The sequence below is a fragment of the Stenella coeruleoalba genome, assembly GCF_951394435.1.
Source record: "Stenella coeruleoalba genome assembly, chromosome: 16".
Classification (NCBI taxonomy): domain Eukaryota; kingdom Metazoa; phylum Chordata; class Mammalia; order Artiodactyla; family Delphinidae; genus Stenella; species Stenella coeruleoalba.
The window spans coordinates 78095726-78113958 of record NC_137162.1 but is presented as its reverse complement, the minus strand read 5'-3'; the positions used below and the strand labels follow the sequence as shown (position 1 = coordinate 78113958).

At 38.5% G+C, this 18233-nt stretch overlaps 1 protein-coding gene across 4 annotated transcripts in view; it reads right to left on the bottom strand.

Annotated features, from left to right (window-relative positions):
* Positions 1-18233, bottom strand: part of LYST (lysosomal trafficking regulator) — a 277679-nt gene that overhangs the window by 132763 nt on the left and 126683 nt on the right. For all 4 annotated transcript variants that reach the window (XM_079899834.1, XM_079899833.1, XM_079899836.1 and 1 more), the window contains 2 exons: positions 15844-16042; positions 1582-1672 (listed from right to left, as the gene is read on the bottom strand). In XM_079899834.1, the coding sequence (XP_079755960.1) occupies positions 1582-1672; positions 15844-16035 (283 nt within the window). In that variant the 5' untranslated portion in view covers positions 16036-16042. The remainder of the gene's footprint in view (positions 1-1581; positions 1673-15843; positions 16043-18233) is intronic.

Below are 18233 nucleotides of genomic sequence, written 5' to 3'. Positions count from 1 at the left end.
TGTTATGTCTCTACTCCCCTTCCTCCCCTTATCACTTCACTTCCTTATCCCGCTCATGTTAAGTACCAGGTGGCACTGGTTCAAAGGATACAAATTGATTCTGAAAACAACAAGGAGAACAGTGTTAGGAAAGTAGTACTGGTATTTAGCGCTACTATTCCTACCATTTTACAAATCTCCTCCGATAATGCCATTAATTAAGACACAGGGGTGTATTATATTCTCAAAACAGTATTTAGCTTATAGCCCTGATATAACTTAGAAACTTTAAGATTTTCTAAAATTATTTAAAAATCATACAGTAGATACCAAATGTTCTCCAAGACTGAGGTTAAAAGAGTTATTCATTCACAGTATCTACGGCATGTGCTACGCACTGAACTAGGCACAGGTACAGGCATTCCTGTTTCATCCTCAGTGCCTAGAACCTAGGGCTGCCGTGTGGTCACCACTCAATACCTATCTCTTAGGGAAATGAATAAATTTTCCATACTAATTAAAAAGATAATGAAATTGGTCTTTCCCTTTGCAATAACACGTAATAAGATCTCTACAAAGATATAGTTACAATTCAGAATGAATAAATTAAAAAATCTGTAAATAAAAGATTTGTGCTTTAATTAAGGGAGACTAAAAGGAGCCTGACAAATTCCATGTATGCAAAAGATGCAGGCAATGAAGACAACTTCCCCAAAAGGACACAAATTAGATTTCTTAAGTGATTAACAATTTGTGAATTCTATAAATTAAGAAGAAAACAAGAGCAGAATCAGTGAATCAACAAATATGTAGGATAACAATCTTACAAGAACTCAGGTAACTCCCTAAAAGAGAGCTCCGTATCAGAAATGCATTAAAAATGCATACATGGCATTAAACTACAATTCAGGAGATTTTTCTTTTTTTTTTTTTCCAACCTGAGATATCCTTAAGCATCTCACAATTCGCATATTCCAGAAGTGGTCAAGGGGGAAAACTGTTAATCCCTCCACTGAAACATTGAAACTAAGTTTCATATACTTAATATGATATGTATACACATATTTTTATTTTTTCTGAATCAGAAATTAAAAGTATGTAGTGTATGTAAAAGTATGTAAAGTAAGTGTAATAATTCTACCAAGTCCTGAAACAAAGTATTACTTCAAATTTATCCTTTAAAAGCAACACTAGAAAAACTAAACTGCAAAAGTCATTGACAGAGTACTGGTAATGGAAAGCAGCCTTTAAAAGAAGCAAAGAATCTTTAATTTCCTTCTTCAAACTTTTCACTCTCCATTTCTCAAATGCTAGGCTACATATCCGTATTTACTCCTTTTGCTGAGTGTTCTGTGTCTTCATCTATTTTCTAATCATCATTACATTCAAGGAATCCCCTAAGAAGGACCATGGTTTCTGTATTATTAGAAGAAATAAAAATTATTTGCCTAAAGAATTTTTCATATTAAGTATCATACTAATATATACCGTTCTGATTTTGAGCCGTATCAACCGTTACAGCAGAAGTAGCTTTTCAATGGAACTTTTTTCCCCAGTGGAATTGTGGTAACACAGGTGATAAGATAAAGAAAAGAAACATACCTGTTGCCTTTTCTAGTTGAACAGGTATCTTCCATACCAGTGGAAGGAGTGACAGAAGAAGGGTAAGGAGTTCTTCTCTACATGTCAATGCCTGTATTAGAAATAAAAGAATCCTTCATGTTCCAAGGTCATGAAATACATTAATTCCTAATATTCTGTCTTAAATTGAACCAAAAAATCCTTTTTCTTGAGAAGGAAGAATCAAGTTAACCTATTTTAAATCCAATTAAAGCTGCAATACTTTGCAACTTATAAACCCTGCCAATGACAGAAGAATGTAAGAGTATTTGACGGTATTTAGCACATTCTTGCTGATTTTTCCAAAACTAGCTGTTATTACCACCATGCACATTGTAAGAATTCCTTACCTATGAAAAAAAAATTTGCTAGGTGCAAATGAAAAGTTAAGCCCTATTAATTAGCAAACCAATAACGTAAGTTACTAGAAAAGAAAGTCTTCATGCAGTTAAATTTAAAACTCAGAGAATGCAATTTTAAAAAGAGAAACTGACATTATTAATAAAATAATATATCTAAAGAGAGAAAGACGTATTAGTGAAGGTCATCCAATAAATATTTATTGATTGCACACTAGGTCCACAGCATTTACTGTCTTACCCTTTCTGGAGGATATGGTCCAAGCCCTGCAGAAGGTCCCCTCATTTGGTCCACAGAATACATATACACAAAACAGTTAAAGAACAGAAGGCATGTAGTATGTGTACATACCCAGGTGTGGTACAGGCATTCAGTTTAGGAGTTAAGAAAAAGGAGCAATCATTATCAGTTAGAGGTGTGGAGGTGCTAGACCTGGAAACGTTGGGACATGGGTGGTCAAGGAATTAATGACAAATCAAGTTTAAATTCCTCACATCAATCAGTGGGGAGGGGGTCAGGGTGATACACAATCAGATTTGCCACTATATAGAGGATGGAATTGGCAGGGAGGGGAAGGGATTGATCAGTGTCAGAGACAGGGAAACAATACAGATGAGAGATAATAATGATCTGAAGCCCTCGGATAGTAAAATTGAAAAGGAGGAGACATACTTGAGAAACTGTAAGGGAGAACTGAAATGACTTGCAGTTGACTACCTGTGGGAGTCATCAGGGCAGAGGTTAAGGACATGGGTGAGATTTCCTAGGGAGAGTATCAGGAGGACAAGAGAATTCTACCCAGAATGGAGCTCTGGAGAACAACACTGAAAGAACTGTGGATGGTGGACCTGAAGAGCAGCCTGCAAAGGAGACTGAGAAGTAGCTTCTTCCCCCAAAGAGAAGCAGAACAAGAAATATCAAGGGAAGAGAGCAGTTCAGGAAAGAAAGGTCAACCAGGTCAAGAGCTGCTGTTCTTTAATTGTGTAAGATGATGGCAGGAAAGTATTTAGCAAGTAGAGGGTCACTGGTGACCTTAACAAGCACAGTTTTAACGGAGTGATGAGGGTGCAGGTCAGATTACAATAGGCTGAAGAGTCGAAGGGAATGAGAAAGCAGAGACATAGATTCAGACTATCACTTTCTAGTGTCCTGGTTATGAAAAGCCTCAAAATTCTGCAAAAGTAAAATTTAAACTCCTTCTCAGGCTTGGAAGACCTTTCATGACACGATTCCTACTGACTTGTCCAGTTGTAGCTCCCATCACCACATCTGACCCTTCCCCACATGTCCAGCTATTAAGGGTTTCCTGAACACCACTGGTCTTTGCAAACGTCTTCCTCACATACACTGCTCTTGCAATTCTCTCACCATCCTCCCATCTGCCAAATGCCAACTCATTCCTCAGGTCTTAATTCCTCTATGGGGAGACTTCTCTAATCCCCCCTAGGTCAAGCTGGGTTTCATGCCTCTAATTTAGTACAGCAATCAACTTGCTGAACGGTTAATGTCTGAATGCCCATTTTCCTCTTTCATTCATTCAACAAATACTTATTGAGCCCCTACTATGTGCCAGATGCTTTGGATGTAGTGGTGAACAAGGAAGACGATACTCACATCCTTACAAAGCTGACACTCTAGCAAGGGAGACAGAAAATAATGGGTACAGATAAGAAAATTCCAGACAGAATGCTGTGCAACGGAGAAAATTAAACAGGAGAGGGAGGACAGCGTGACGGAAAGGGGAACATTTAAACTGGCTCGTCAGGATGGGCCCCTTGAGCAGCTACTTAACTGATGAGAAGGAAGAATCCATGCAAAGACAGGGAAGCAAAGGGCTCACAGGAAGTATATAAAGGGTTGGGAATGGATTTGACTTTTCCATAGAACAGCAGGCAGTCCAGTGTGGCTGAAGCATAGCATGGGGGAGGGCGCTAGGAGATAAGCCTGGAAGGTCAGCGAGGCGGACAGTGCCAGATCCAACGTGGCCTTGGGGGTCATGTGAAGGGGTTTGGATTTATCTCTAAATACGATGGGAAACTTTTCCAAACATACTTCCCAGGCCTCTCTCACAGCATGAACTCCAGGGCTCAGGCTCTAGTCCTTAGCAATCACCTCCCTTTTCTGCCACTCGATGCCTAGTACATAGTCAGATATCCATAAACATTACCTGCATGAATGACTTTGAATTCTGGATGTGAAGTAAAAATTATATCAAAGGGCCCCATTTTTATGTGCTTTACTTCAGAATTAATCAGACTAAAGATGTCTATATAACATTCACACGTATAGCTTGTACTCTGTATGTATCTCAACATTTTTTAAGATGCCAGCAAAAGATATAGTCTTTAAAAAAAAGTGTAAACCAATTTCGGGCAGGTCATTCCTGCAGAGTCCTCCTAAGCTGAGTCTTTATCTTCAGCAGATGAACTAATAACTTTCTAACAGAGCTTGGTGAAACCTCAAGGGTGTGTGAAGAAGTGCTATAGACACGCTGCCCTTATAATTCAGCCCTTGTTTCCCCACAGTACACTGGCAAATCACCACTGCTGTGTGAGCTGGCATTCCTGCCCCTGGCCTCTGCAACACACGGCCTGGAACTTCTCTCGCTCCTTCCCACTTAGCTCAGGGCTCACTATGCCAAATTAGGCAGTACATGACACAAACAGATCCATTCCCTGGCTATTCCTAGACTGTCCAATCTACAGAAATCATACGACTCCTCATTTAATACTTACACTTTTATGTTTCCCCCTGTGCAGGGAAAATGACTGTGTCATACATTTTTAAATTCCCCATACCAATAATAAACAGTGAAATCACTCTCATCCAGGTAGTAAGAAGCATATTGTAAGTACCTACCAGGTGCCAGGCACCATTCCTTTCACAATTCTATTGTTTTGACTGGATTTTATATTAAGTACCTATCCTAACCATCCAGAAGTAGTGGTGGCAGGATGGGAGAGAAAGGGCAAGTTTACTGGGGGGAAAGGTTGAGATCCCAAACCAGAGGTGATGTTTAGGAAGCTACACAGGCAGGTGAGCACCAGATCAAGGACCTCAGGATGACATGCTAAGGAACATGGAATGAAGTTATTTTAATTGGTATTAATGGTATTACATTAAATTTTGGCATGCTAATTAAATTTAATGCTCCAGACATAGCAGAAATAGGTGTTATTTATTTATTCATTTATTCATTCATTCATTCATTCATTCATTTTGGCTGTGCTGCACAGCATGCAGGATCTTAGTTCCCCAACCAGGGATTGAACCTGCACCCCCTGCAGAGGAAGCACGGAGTCTTAACCACTGGACCACCAGGGAAGTCCCAAGTACTATTTATTTAAGTCCTTTATTTCTTCTATCAGAATTTTATAATTATTTCTAAAATACGTATATCTATACACACATATGTGAACATATCTTCAATAGTACTGTAAACAGAATCTTTTTAAAATTTCCTAGCTATATAGCTTTAGTTAAAGGAAACAATATATTTGACTTATATTCTATAACTTTGCTGAACAGTTTTCGGATGATCTTTTGGATTTTTCTGTACACATCACTTTAAAAATTTTTATTTCTCCATCTTTCTCACATTAAGCTGTCATTACTTTCATACTCCACTTTACCATTGAATGTTTTTAAAACATGATGTCGAACAGAATAGTAATAAAGAGTTATTCTTATATTGGTTCTATTACAAAGCTTCTGCCAATCTGAAGAATTAAAAATAATTTTGGTTTTTCTATACAAACAGCTCATACAACTCAACAACAAAAAAACAACCCAATCGAAAAATGGGCAGAAGACCTAAACAGACATTTCTCCAAAGAAGACATACAGATGGCCCACAGGCACATGAAAGATGCTCAACATCACTAATCATTAGAGAAATGCAAATCAAAACTACAATGAGGTATCACCTCACACCAGTCAGAATGGCCATCATCAGAAAATCCACAAATAACAAATGCTGGAGAGGGTGTGGAGAAAAGGGAACCCTCTTGCACTGTCGGTGGGAATGTAAATGGTGCAGCCACTATGGAGAACAGTATGGAGGCTTGTCAAGAAACTAAAAATAGATCTGCCATATGATCCAGCAATCCCACTCCTGGGCATGTATCCGGATAAAACTATAATTCAAAAAGATACATGCACCCCTATGTCCACAGCAGCACTATTCACAACAGCCAAGACATGGAAACAACCTAAATGCCTATGGATAGATGAATGGATAAAGAAGATGTCGTACATATATATACAATGGAATACTACTCAGCCAAAAAGAATGAAACAATGTCATTTGCAGCAAGATGGATGGACCTAGAGATGATCATACTAAGTGAAGTAAGTCAGAAAGGGAAAGACAAATACCACAGGATATCACTTACATGTGGAATCTAAAATAGGACATAAATGAACTTATCTATGAAACAGAAACAGAGTCACAGACATAGAGAACAGACTTGTGGTTGCCAAGGGGGAGAGGCGGTGGGGAAGGGATAGATTGGGAGTTTGGGGTTAGCAGATGCAAACTATTATACATAGAATGGATGAACAACAAGGTCCTACTGTATAGCCCAGGGAACTATATTCAATATCATATGATAAATCATAATGGAAAAGAATATGAAAAGGAATGTATATATGTATAACAATCACTTTGCTGTACAGCAGAAGTTAACACAACATTGTAAATCAACTATACTTCAATAAAATAAATTTTTTTTGGTTTTTCTACTCTTTGTATACGAAACCCTCTATTAATTTATTTTTAGAGTTTTTGTCAAGAAGAGATGAATTCTGTCAAATGTTATTCTGACGTCTCACGATAATTGTATGTACTGTTTCTCCCATGATGTCAAACATCATGCTAATAGTTTTTCTTGCATTAGACCAGGAGTTGCAAACTCACTTTGTAAAGGGCCAGAATGTAAATATTTTAGGCTTTGTGAGTCATATATGGTCTGTGTTGCATATTCTTGTTTCTTTCACCAATGCTTTAAAAACACCAACTCTTCTTAGCTTGTGTGCTGCTCACAAACAGATCGCTCACAGCAGGATTTGGCCTGTAGGCCATAGTTCACCCAACCAGCCCCCGTTCCCTGCCCTCCTCCTCTCCCATCAAAAATGGTTATTAGGGCTTCCCTGGTGGCACAGTGGTTGAGAGTCCGCCTGCCGATGCAGGGGACAAGGGTTCGTGCCCCGGTCCAGGAGGATTCCACATGCCGCGGAGCGGCTGGGCCCATGAGCCATGGCCGCTGAGCCTGTGCTCCGCAATGGGAGAGGCCACAGCAGTGAGAGGCCCGCGTACGGCAAAAAAAAAAAAAGGTTATTAAATGGCTGCAATACTCTTAGTTAAGACTCCAGAAAAACTTAAGGTGGTACCTAGTAGACCCTATTAGCTAGACAAAAGCACTACTAAGAACCTTGAGTGCATTGTTCCACACAAGCCTTACATGCCCAAGGTAGAGAGAGGTCTGTATCAAAAACAATTATAGACGTGGCTTTGGGGGCATGGACTGAACTCCACTAAGGTTCAGAAGAAACTCACAATATTTTTAAAGAAGTTGTATTACTAAAAAATACACAGCTTGGACTAAAAGGGGCAGAGACAGATTAAAATGATGAGACTTCTGGGTGCCCACTTTTTTACAGGCAGGAGGCAGAATGAGAAAGCTGAAATTATGGGCTATGTATTCTGGAAAAGAGAGGACATCTCAGAGGGTGGAGCCAAGAGCCCTGGAGAACCAGAGACTAGGGAACCCCTCCTACGGAACAGAAACATACTTCCTGCTTCCAGAGCAAGGTGTGTGATGACGCACGCCTGGCTGCATTTCAGTGGATTCATGGCTGCTATGTGCCTCCTGTCACCTGCTTGCTGAATACAAGTGTGTAGTGTGGTTAACCTGTTCCTATCTCATCGTTGTGTGCAGGGTGTACGGGGGGCAGATTACTTGTCTTTTTACTCACAAGCCTCTCAATCAAGAAGAGCTGCAACCAAAGTGCTGCACTTGGAAGCCCCGAGGGCACCCGGAGTGACGCACATCGTGAGCTCAGGGACTTCGGGCCTATGCCACTGTGGAGCGTTACTTTGAGAGTTCTGGTAGGGAGGGGGTGTGGGAGGGACGCTAATAACCGTGGCCAGAGGGGAGACTACGTAGATAAAACGTGGCCACAAGTCATTTCCTCCCATCAAGTGCTGGACTCTATGTTCCCATCTCTTAAACCTGCGCCGGCCTTGTGATTTGCTTTGACCAACAGAATGTGGCAGAAGTGAGATTATGTGACTTCCTGCAGCTTCCCCCTCACCCTCTTAGAATGCTTCCACCTATGGAAAGAAGCTGAGACTAGCCTCCTGAAAGATGAGAGGCCGCGTGGGTGAGAACTGACGAGGCGGCCTGGCCAACGGCCCCATCCGACAGCCCTCAGTCTTCTGCCAACCAACTGCACATTCGGATGTAAGCCCCGCCGACACCACAGGAGCAGAGCCTGTGATCCCAGCTGAGCCTGTCTGAACTGCCCCAGAATCATGAGCAAATAAGTCATTGTTTTATGCCACTAAGTTTTTGGAATGTGGTTTGTTACACAGCAATCAACTGATGTACTCATTGCTCCTATCTAGTAGCCTGGGTGCAAAGGGAGATAATGCAGTGGATTATCTACTGCTGTCCAGTGGCTAACATTTCCACTGCAATCATACTCCCACTCCTCCAAGCAGTAGGAATGCCAGCATCCCCTACACTCCCCCTCACCCCTGCCAGACCAACCACACACAGATAAATCCTGGCATGTGTGTAAACAGAATCTGTGGAACGAGATGTAGTAAGTTAAAGTTTATTTATTATTACCTTTACTAAATTTAACGTTTGCATTATTCTCCAACAGAAGCAATTTTGCTAATAATATTATCAATGACTGACTCGTCCAATCTGAAGAATACTTTTCATTGTCTATTCTCTTACTTAAAAACCTCCCCAATATTTTCAGAATAAAATTAAGACTCCTTACTACGGTAGACAAGGCTTGCCATCACATGGTCTATGCCTTCCAGTCTCCCGACTAGCCAACCCCCCACATGCAGCCTTTGCTCTAACCCTACTAGCTGATCTTTCTCCAACCCTCAGTATGTTTGCATTTGCAGTTCCCTTGGTCTAATGCCTCCTCCCCCTTTACACTGCCAATCCCTATTTAAACATGTCAATTTCTCTAAGAAGCATTTCCTGAGGACTCTCTCCTTTACACTCCCCAAATACTTTCACACTGTTTTGTCACCATTAAAAAAATATGTATCTGTCCATCCCTTCAAAAGCTATGAGCTCCCGGTAAAGACAGACTCTTGCTCTTGTATTTCTGCATCTAGCAGAGATGCTAGCACATAGTAGGTACATAATGGTCTGCTGAATAAACCAGTGAATGAACTGTGTAGCCACAGTTTTAAAAGTCTGATTATTTTCCAATTATACTTATTTTATGTATTATTATGATAGGCCATTTATGTAGTGCTATATATTAAAGTGACAATGCTACAGGAATGTAAGAAGAATAAAGTACTCTCTTACACATAAAATAGCTATTTTTTAAATTACATTTTGTCCATAAATGTACAGCCTCTTTTAGTAAAACTTCATACTTTACTCAGCAAAATAAGTAACAACTTTATAGAACATCCATAGAATGTGAATAGGTATGGAAATTATACATACTGGAAATTTTAAAAGTATATTTATAACACACGGTTGTGTATTTTAGCTCTTTTTTGGTATATTGTATTGGTAATAAATCATGTAATTTTCTACCGATTACATTAGAATTAAGCTATATATATGTTCATAATTAGGGTACAGAAAAAATTAGAAACCATTATTATCTAATATTACATGGAAACAAATCATTTTTATGTTGGAAGAGATCTTTTAAGTCATCCAACTAGATGTATTTATGTTACTGATGAGGATACTGAGATTTGGAGCAATTAAGTCACTAAAGCCACCCGTCTAGTTGATATTGGTACCAAGATTAAAAAATCAAGGATAAGTCCATAAGAGAATGGACTTGAGGATATGGGGAGGGGGAAGAATAAGCTGGGACAAAGTGAGAGTGGCATGGACATATATACACTACCAAACGTAAAACAGATAGCTAGTGGGAAGCAGCTGCATAGCACAGGGAGATCAGCTCGGTGTTTTGTGACCGCCAAGAGGGGTGGGATAGGGAGTGTGGGAGGGAGGGAGGCGCAAGAGGGAAGAGATATGGGAACATATGTATATGTATAACTGATTCACTTTGTTATAAAGCAGAAACTAACACACCATTGTAAAGCAACTATACTCCAATAAAGATGTTAAAAAAAATCAAGGATAATTGTTACTTTTTAGGCTGGGCAGTTTTCAAGTTTACAAGTTTTCAAAAAACTTGTAAAGGTCTCAGTATAGGTCCACTCTAACTTTAACCATTAAAAAGGTTACATTTTTGCTACTTAAGCAGAGCATTTTTTCCCTAAGAATAAGTAGATTAACATGTCTGTATATAATAAATTATGACCAAATGGGGTTTATCCCAGGAATGCAAAGTTGCTTCAACATTTAGAAACCATCAATGTAATTCCCCTACATTAATAGGAAGATAATATGATAGTCTGAATAGACACAGAAAAGGCATTTGACAAAATCCAACATCCATTCAGGATAGAAACTCTCAACAAGCTGGAAATAAAAGAGAACTTCCTCATTGTGATAAAAGGCATCTAGGAAAAATCTAGACCTGACATCAGATTTAATGGTGAGATACTGCACCTTTTTCCCTAAGGTCGACACAAGGCAGGATGTGAAATTATCCTTTAAAAAAAAGAAGTGAAATTATCATTATTTACAGATGACATGATTGTTTACACAGAAAATCCTAAGGAAACCACAGAAAAACTTTAAGATGGATAAATAAATTTAGCAAAAGCATAAGACACAAGGTCAATGTATAAAAATCAACTGTATTTCTATGAGCAATAAACAGAAAAATAAAAATTTTAAATGCCATTTATAATGTCATAAAAAAGAATAAACTATTTAGAATAAACTTACCCCCAAAAATATAAGACCGCTACACTAAAACTGCAAAATACTGCAGAGAAATTTGAGAAGACTCAAACGGAGATTTATACCATGCTCATGGATTAAGAAACTCAGGATTGTTAAGATGTAAGATGTCAATTCTCTCCTAATTGATTTCTGGATTCAACAACATCACACGTGAAATCATAGCAGGCCCTTTGTAGAAATAATAAGTTGATTCTAAAATGTATATGGAAATACAAAGGATCTAGAATGTTCTTCAAACATTCTTAAAAAAGAAGTACAAATTGGAGAACTTACACCATGTAATTTCTAGACTTACTATAAAAGCTATAGTAATCAAGACAGTATGGTATTAGTGAAAGAATAGATGACAGGTAAGGAGTAGAATAGAGAGTCTAGAAATAAACCATAAATATATGGTCAACTGATTTTTAACCAAGGTGGCAAGGTTTTTCAGTGGGGGAAAGAACAGACTTTTAAGAAGAAATGTTGCTGGAACAACTGGGTAACTATAAAGGAGAAAGGGGCAGAAATGAATCGTAACTCCTACCTCACACCATACACAAATATTAATTCAAAATGGATCACAGACCTAAAAGTAAAAATAATAACAAAAAAGCCCCTAGGGGGGAAAAACATCAGAGAATATCTTTGCAGCTTTGGACTTGCAAGACCAAGATTTCTTAGACAAGATACAAAAAGCACTATTCACACAGGAAAAAAATTTTGCTTTTCGAAAGACATTGTTAAGAAATGAAAAGGTGGGACTTTCCTGGTGCTCCAGTGGTTAAGACTGTGCTTCCACTGCAGGGAGCATGGGTTCCATTCCTAGTCAGGGACTAAGATCTTGCATGCAGAAAGAAATGAAAAGGCAAGCCACAAAGAAAGTATTTGCAATTTAACAAAGATTTTTATCCAGAATACTTAAAGAATTACAGCAACTGGATAACAAACGAATAACCTGACTTTAAAAATGGGCACAAAACTTGGATATTCACAAAAGAAGATATACAGATGGCCAATAAGCACATAAAAACTGCTCAACATCATTAGTTGTCAGAGAAATGCAAATTAAAACTGCAGTGAGATACTACTTCATATTCACTTAGAATGGCTGATACTAAAAAGACTGGCAGTGTCAAATATTAGAGAGGATGTAAAACAACTGGAATTCTCATACACTGCTGGTGAGAATGAAAAGTGGTACAACCACTTGGAAAAACAGTTTGGCAATTTCTTATAAAGTTAAATACCTACCCTTTGCCCAGAAATCATATGCCTAGATATTTACCCAGGAGAAAAGAAAATATATTCACACAAAGACATCTATAAGAATATTCACAGCAGTTTTATTCAAAATAGCCAAATGTAAACAACCCAAAAGGTTAAACAACAGGTAAATAGTTAGAGAAATTATGGTATATCCATACAACAAAATACTAACCAGAAACAAAAAGTAGTGAACTACCGATTCAATCAACATGGATGAATCTCCGAGATACAAGAGTACATACTGCATGATTACATTTACGTGAAGTACTAGAACAAGCAACACTACACTTAGATGTTAAAAGTCAGAACAGTGGTTATCTTGCAGTGGGGGAAGGAGAGTGGCTGACTGAAAAGGAGTATGACAAAACTTTCTAGGGTGGTGGAAATGTTCTAACCATTGACCTGGGTGGTGGTTACAGAGGTGTATATATTTGTCAAAACTTATCCAACAATACACTTAACATCTGTGCATTTACTATATGTAAATTATATATCAGTAAAAAGTCTGCTTAATTCTGTATATTAAATATCTGTCAATAAAGCAAAAGTATTGCATAGAAGGACAAGGGCTTAAACTGCCTCTTCTCTAGAGTATCCAAGAAGTGTTCCAACTCATGAGAAGCACAGATACAAAAGTTAAGGTTCCATGTGGAATCTAGAAAAATGGTACAGATGAACCAGTTTGCAAGGCAGAAACAGAGACACAGACGTAAGAGAACAAACGTATGGACACCAAGGGGGGAAGTGGGGGTGGGATGAACTGGGAGATTGGGACTGACATATATATACTAGTATGTATAAAATAGATAACTAATGAGAACCTGCTCTATAGCACAGGGAACTCTACTTCACTTTGCTGTACAACAGAAACTAACACAACATTGTAAAACAACTATACCCCAATTAAAAAAAAAAAAGCTAAAGTTCCTCCTGTACAGCCTCTAGTGTTTTGATTCCATTTTAAATGATTAAATCTTACGCAATTAAATTCCCCTTAAAGAACCAAAGGATCATTCTCCGTTTTCTGGTTTAAACAATTAACTCTTGAGAAGTCTCTCTTTTTTTTTTTTTTTTTTTTTTTTGCAGTACGCGGGTCTCTCACTGTTGTGGCCTCTCCCGTTGTGGAGCATAGGCTCCGGACACGCAGGCTCAGCAGCCATGGCTCACGGGCCCAGCCGCCCCACAGCATGCGGGATCTTTCCGGACCGGGGCACGAACCCGTGTCCCCTGCACCGGCAGGTGGACTCTCAACCACTGTGCCACCAGGGAAGCCCAAGAAGTCTCATTTTTAAAATGGCTATTTATTTTCACTCTACTTCTACTTCTACTGTCCCTACTACCATTGCTACAGATATTCCAGAAAGTGAGTGACTGGGGGAAAGAGGGCATTAAAAAATATTACCATAGGAAAAAATGTTGTTGCAATTATGACTTGAATGCGTTCAATCATTTAATAGTACATTAAAAGATATTTCACAACTTAAAAGAAAAAGACAGGAAGTAGATTAATGTTTGCGTAGGGCCAAGGGGGATGGGAGGGATAGGGGAGTGATGGCTAAAAGGCACCGGTTTCTATTTGAGAGGATGCAAATGTCCTAAAATTGACTGTGGTGACAGTTGCACATATGTGTGACTACATTAAAAACCACCAAATTGTACATATGAAATAGGTGAATTCTATGATATGTGAACTATAGCTCAATAAAGCTGTCATTTAAAAAAAGCCATTGAGATTCTGATTGGGATTGCATTGGAATCTATAGATCAATTTGGAGAAAACAGATATATTTACAATATTAATTTTTCCCAATACATGAAAATTATGTAGTTCTGCCCTTATTTGGGTCTTCTTTAGTTTCTCTCAACAATTTTTTATAGAATTTTATAGAGAAATTTGTACATAATTTATCAGATTTATTCCTGGGTAACTGATATTTCTGATGCTACTTATATAGTATCTTAAGAAAAAAAGAGAGAAAGCACTGAATTGTCCTAATGTGGGGTAAGAAGATGAATAGAGCATGATATGCACACTAAGTCATCAAAATTTTGAAATAAAAAATCACTGTATGTGGTCTAACAAATAATTTTTTCTGATTTTAAAATTTATTTATGGAAAAGTCATACAGGGCTTCCCTGGTGGCGCAGTGGTTGAGAGTCCGCCTGCTGATGCAGGGGACACGGGTTCGTGCCCCAGTCCGGGAAGATCCCACATGCCGTGGAGCGGCTGGGCCCGTGAGCCATGGCCGCTGAGCCTGCGTGTCCGGAGCCTGTGCTCTGCAACGGGAGAGGCCACAACAGTGAGAGGCCCACGTACCGCAAAAAAAAAAAAAAAAAGAGTCATACAAATATATAAAAATTAAATTACATTTAGTCACATTTGATAAACCACATTCAGAAAAAAGAATAAAATTATATAAACCTATATAATGTTATAAATCAATGCTACCTCAATAAAAATAAATAAAATTTAAAAATACATAAACTTGCAAATATTCTGGAAAATTCCATGACAGGTAGACACCACAGTGAACAAATACGTCCTGATTTATAGTTGTTAGGTTCCTTAGCTTAGAGTGAAAACAGATACTGTTTAATTTTAGTATCTATGTTCACCCAATATATGTATTTATTAGCAAAATGCTTTCATGGCAAAGAAATTTTATTTTACAATGGTTAAGTTTACATCTAAAGCCAGGAGCATTTAAAGCGTTTAAAGCTGTCCATCATATTGGTGCTACAGAGCCCTTATTATCCTTTAAATTCAAGTTAATTGAAATATTATTATCTAACTGCATTAATTAGTAGATGGTGGACTTTTCCTTCATAAAATAAGTATTTGTTTTCTACTAAAATGAAATAGATATAAATCACATCTGGGCTTCAAGTTAACCTTGTATGAGCTACTTAATGTTTCCAGATCTCAGTCTTTCACCTACCAAAGGAGGTTAGATGAAAACATCTCCATAGTCCCAACTAGCTTTAAAATTCTGTTAATTCTATAACAAGGAAACAGCAAAATACCATATGGTCTTACCATAGTTTAAGCAAACACAGTAGTGTATGAAAAACTAGATGTGTACAAGATGAAAGACTTAGTAATTATTAGCTTACACAAAGGATTCTCTACTTTTTTCACTCCAGAATTGTCAAGTTCCCTAGATATCATTTACACTAAACTTTTCAAAAACATACCTGATACTTACTGAAAGTGCAAATGCATGATGTTTCTGAATCGTGATCTTATCTCTACTAATAATCATAGTTATCTCACACTGGAATTAGGATAAAAAGCATAGGGTATATGAAACCATTTTAGAAGAAAGGTTATATATAACTGTAAGGTATTTTAGACATTTTGAAAAGTATCCAAATAAATAATATGTTCACAAATGGGGCTACTTTTCCTTGTCTGAGTGATGTGAGAGATAGAACTTTATCTCAAAGAGACTCTCAGAAATTATGTAACCCAGAAATTACGTATCTATAATTAACTAAAATTTAGTGATGAAAAAATGATTTGATATGAAAATGTTACCTGATCAATAATAGAATTTAGCTTGGTAAGTAACAGAAATCCTCGACCGTGGACGAGGTATTGTCCAAGGGTTGCCATGTGTGTCTCCTCCTCTTCTTCCTCCTTGGCCCCCACTCTCTGGACCACCGCATTGCAAAGCCGGTTGACATCGGTCAGAAATTCACGTGCCAATGAGTTACTGTCAGTGCTCATGACCGAGCTATAAAATAAGTAATAGAAAAGAGATTAGAAAAACTAAAAATTATGTTTAAAACTATGTGCTTTTGTTGCTGTTTGTTTTTAACTGAAGACTAACTTTAAATTACTGGGCATTGGTATCTAACCTTATAATCTTTTCAGACATAGTTCCGACCTAGTCAGGGGCTCCTTAAATATTCCTACATGGCAGAAATTAGTCCTGGGCGTGAAATGGCTGAGTGGAACCATGCACGGGTACGTGAAAGCGCGGGGAGAGAAGACACTAGGGAGTGGTGGCAGTTAAGGTAGACGCTGACTTCCTCTCTTAAACGCCTCACTGCAGAATAAAAGTAAATGCATAACTTATAAAATATTCTTGCTGTACATGTTTTGAAAGATAAATGGATCTTTTAAAAATATAAACTGTTTTTCACTTGATAGAAGCCACAATCACTGACCCAAGTCCTCAGACACATGAGGGGTGGGTGGGGAAAAGATTTACCACCAGGTGAATAAAAATACAAGAATTCTAGCAGCTGGAGTTATGGCACTTCATTTCTTGCTACACATCTGAATCAAATAAAGGGCAGTGTGACATTTTAGGATTAAGGAAAACAGTATAGTAAAGCAGACAAAAGAGAGGCAAAACACAAATGTAAAGAAAAACATGTATAGGGCTTCCCTGGTGGCGCAGTGGTTGAGAGTCCGCCTGCCGATGCAGGGGACATGGGTTCGTGCCCTGGTCCGGGAAGATCCCACATGCCGCGGAGCGGCTGCGCCCGTGAGCCATGGCTGCTGAGCCTGCGCGTCCGGAGCCTGTGCTCCGCAACGGGAGAGGCCACAACAGTGAGAGGCCCGCGTACCACAAAAAAAAAAAAAAAAAAATGTATAAATCTTCAGAAGAGGAAAAAGCATGAAGAACAAAATCCCCAAAGAATTTCAAAATAGTTTAATTTTAGGATTAAAAGTAATTTTGAGACACCCAGTTACCCTGAGAACCTTGCAACCTGACAGCTTAAATTAAATGAAATGTGTATTGCAGTCTTCCTTCACCCTTTGGGGGAAGACCTTCCATCGTCCCTGCTGAGAAGGCAGTGGGCCATGTGACTATGTCTACTGCCAAGAGGCACTGCCAGTCTCTGGGCCCGAACCAGCTGACACACACCTGATTCAGGATCAGCCAACAAATACAATGGCTGCAAGATGTGACTCGTATGGTGCAGCCTGCAAAGAGGCCTTGGCAATCAAGGAATTTGAATTAGGGGCATAGTTGTGCTGGAAAGTCACAGAGAGATGACCCTGTGGTGGTCACTATGAGGTAGCTGAGGCCAACTGAGTGAAAATTAACCAAGAGGATGCAGAAAGAGATAAACATGAAAGGGAGAGACCGAAGAAATTCCTAATACTACTTTGGTTCCTATTCATTCAAGAGCCTGATGGCTTAATTCCTGGATTCCCATCAGAATACTAGGTATTGTTACAATAACAATCCCCTCTATAATATAACAAGTACCATTATTTTAAATATTGAACATTAGGAAAAGAAAAGTATAAAAAAGGTACATCGCTCATTATCCCAAAATGCAGCAATAGCCGCTATCATATATAATATTACTTCTTTATAAGCTTTTGTAAAGTAAAATTGTTCAATAAATCAAGTAACCTGATTTATATTCAGTCTGTATTTATCCAACTTTATTAATTTATTTCACTTAATCTGTCACTGATTTTAAGATACATAATTATTTAGTGTACCACTACAAAAGAAAAAACACTGCCAATTAAACTATAATACAATGCTTTCTTATCACTTAGAATTTTCCATACAATATCACCTTCTGGACCACCAGGACCAGCCACCATGCAACATTTCTTAAGGGTGCTACCCTATTGTTCCAGGGATTTTCTTCCAAAGAGGCTGACATCATTCTGTAAGTTTTGATGCTGGTGGCTTTCTTAACCTTACCAGATGAGGTCGGTAGAAAATTTCAGAAAATAACCAGGAAACATTGAAAACTCATCAGATATAGTACAACAATTCATGTTACTCAACTGAAGCGCTGACAATGTGAACAGCTATGACCCAGGTCACCTCATGGGCACACAAGAACAACTCTTCCACAACTGCAGCCCACTGACAGTGTTTCTAAGACACCATCATTTGCAAGGCACACTGCAACTTTACGAACAATAAAAATGTGAAAAACTAAACA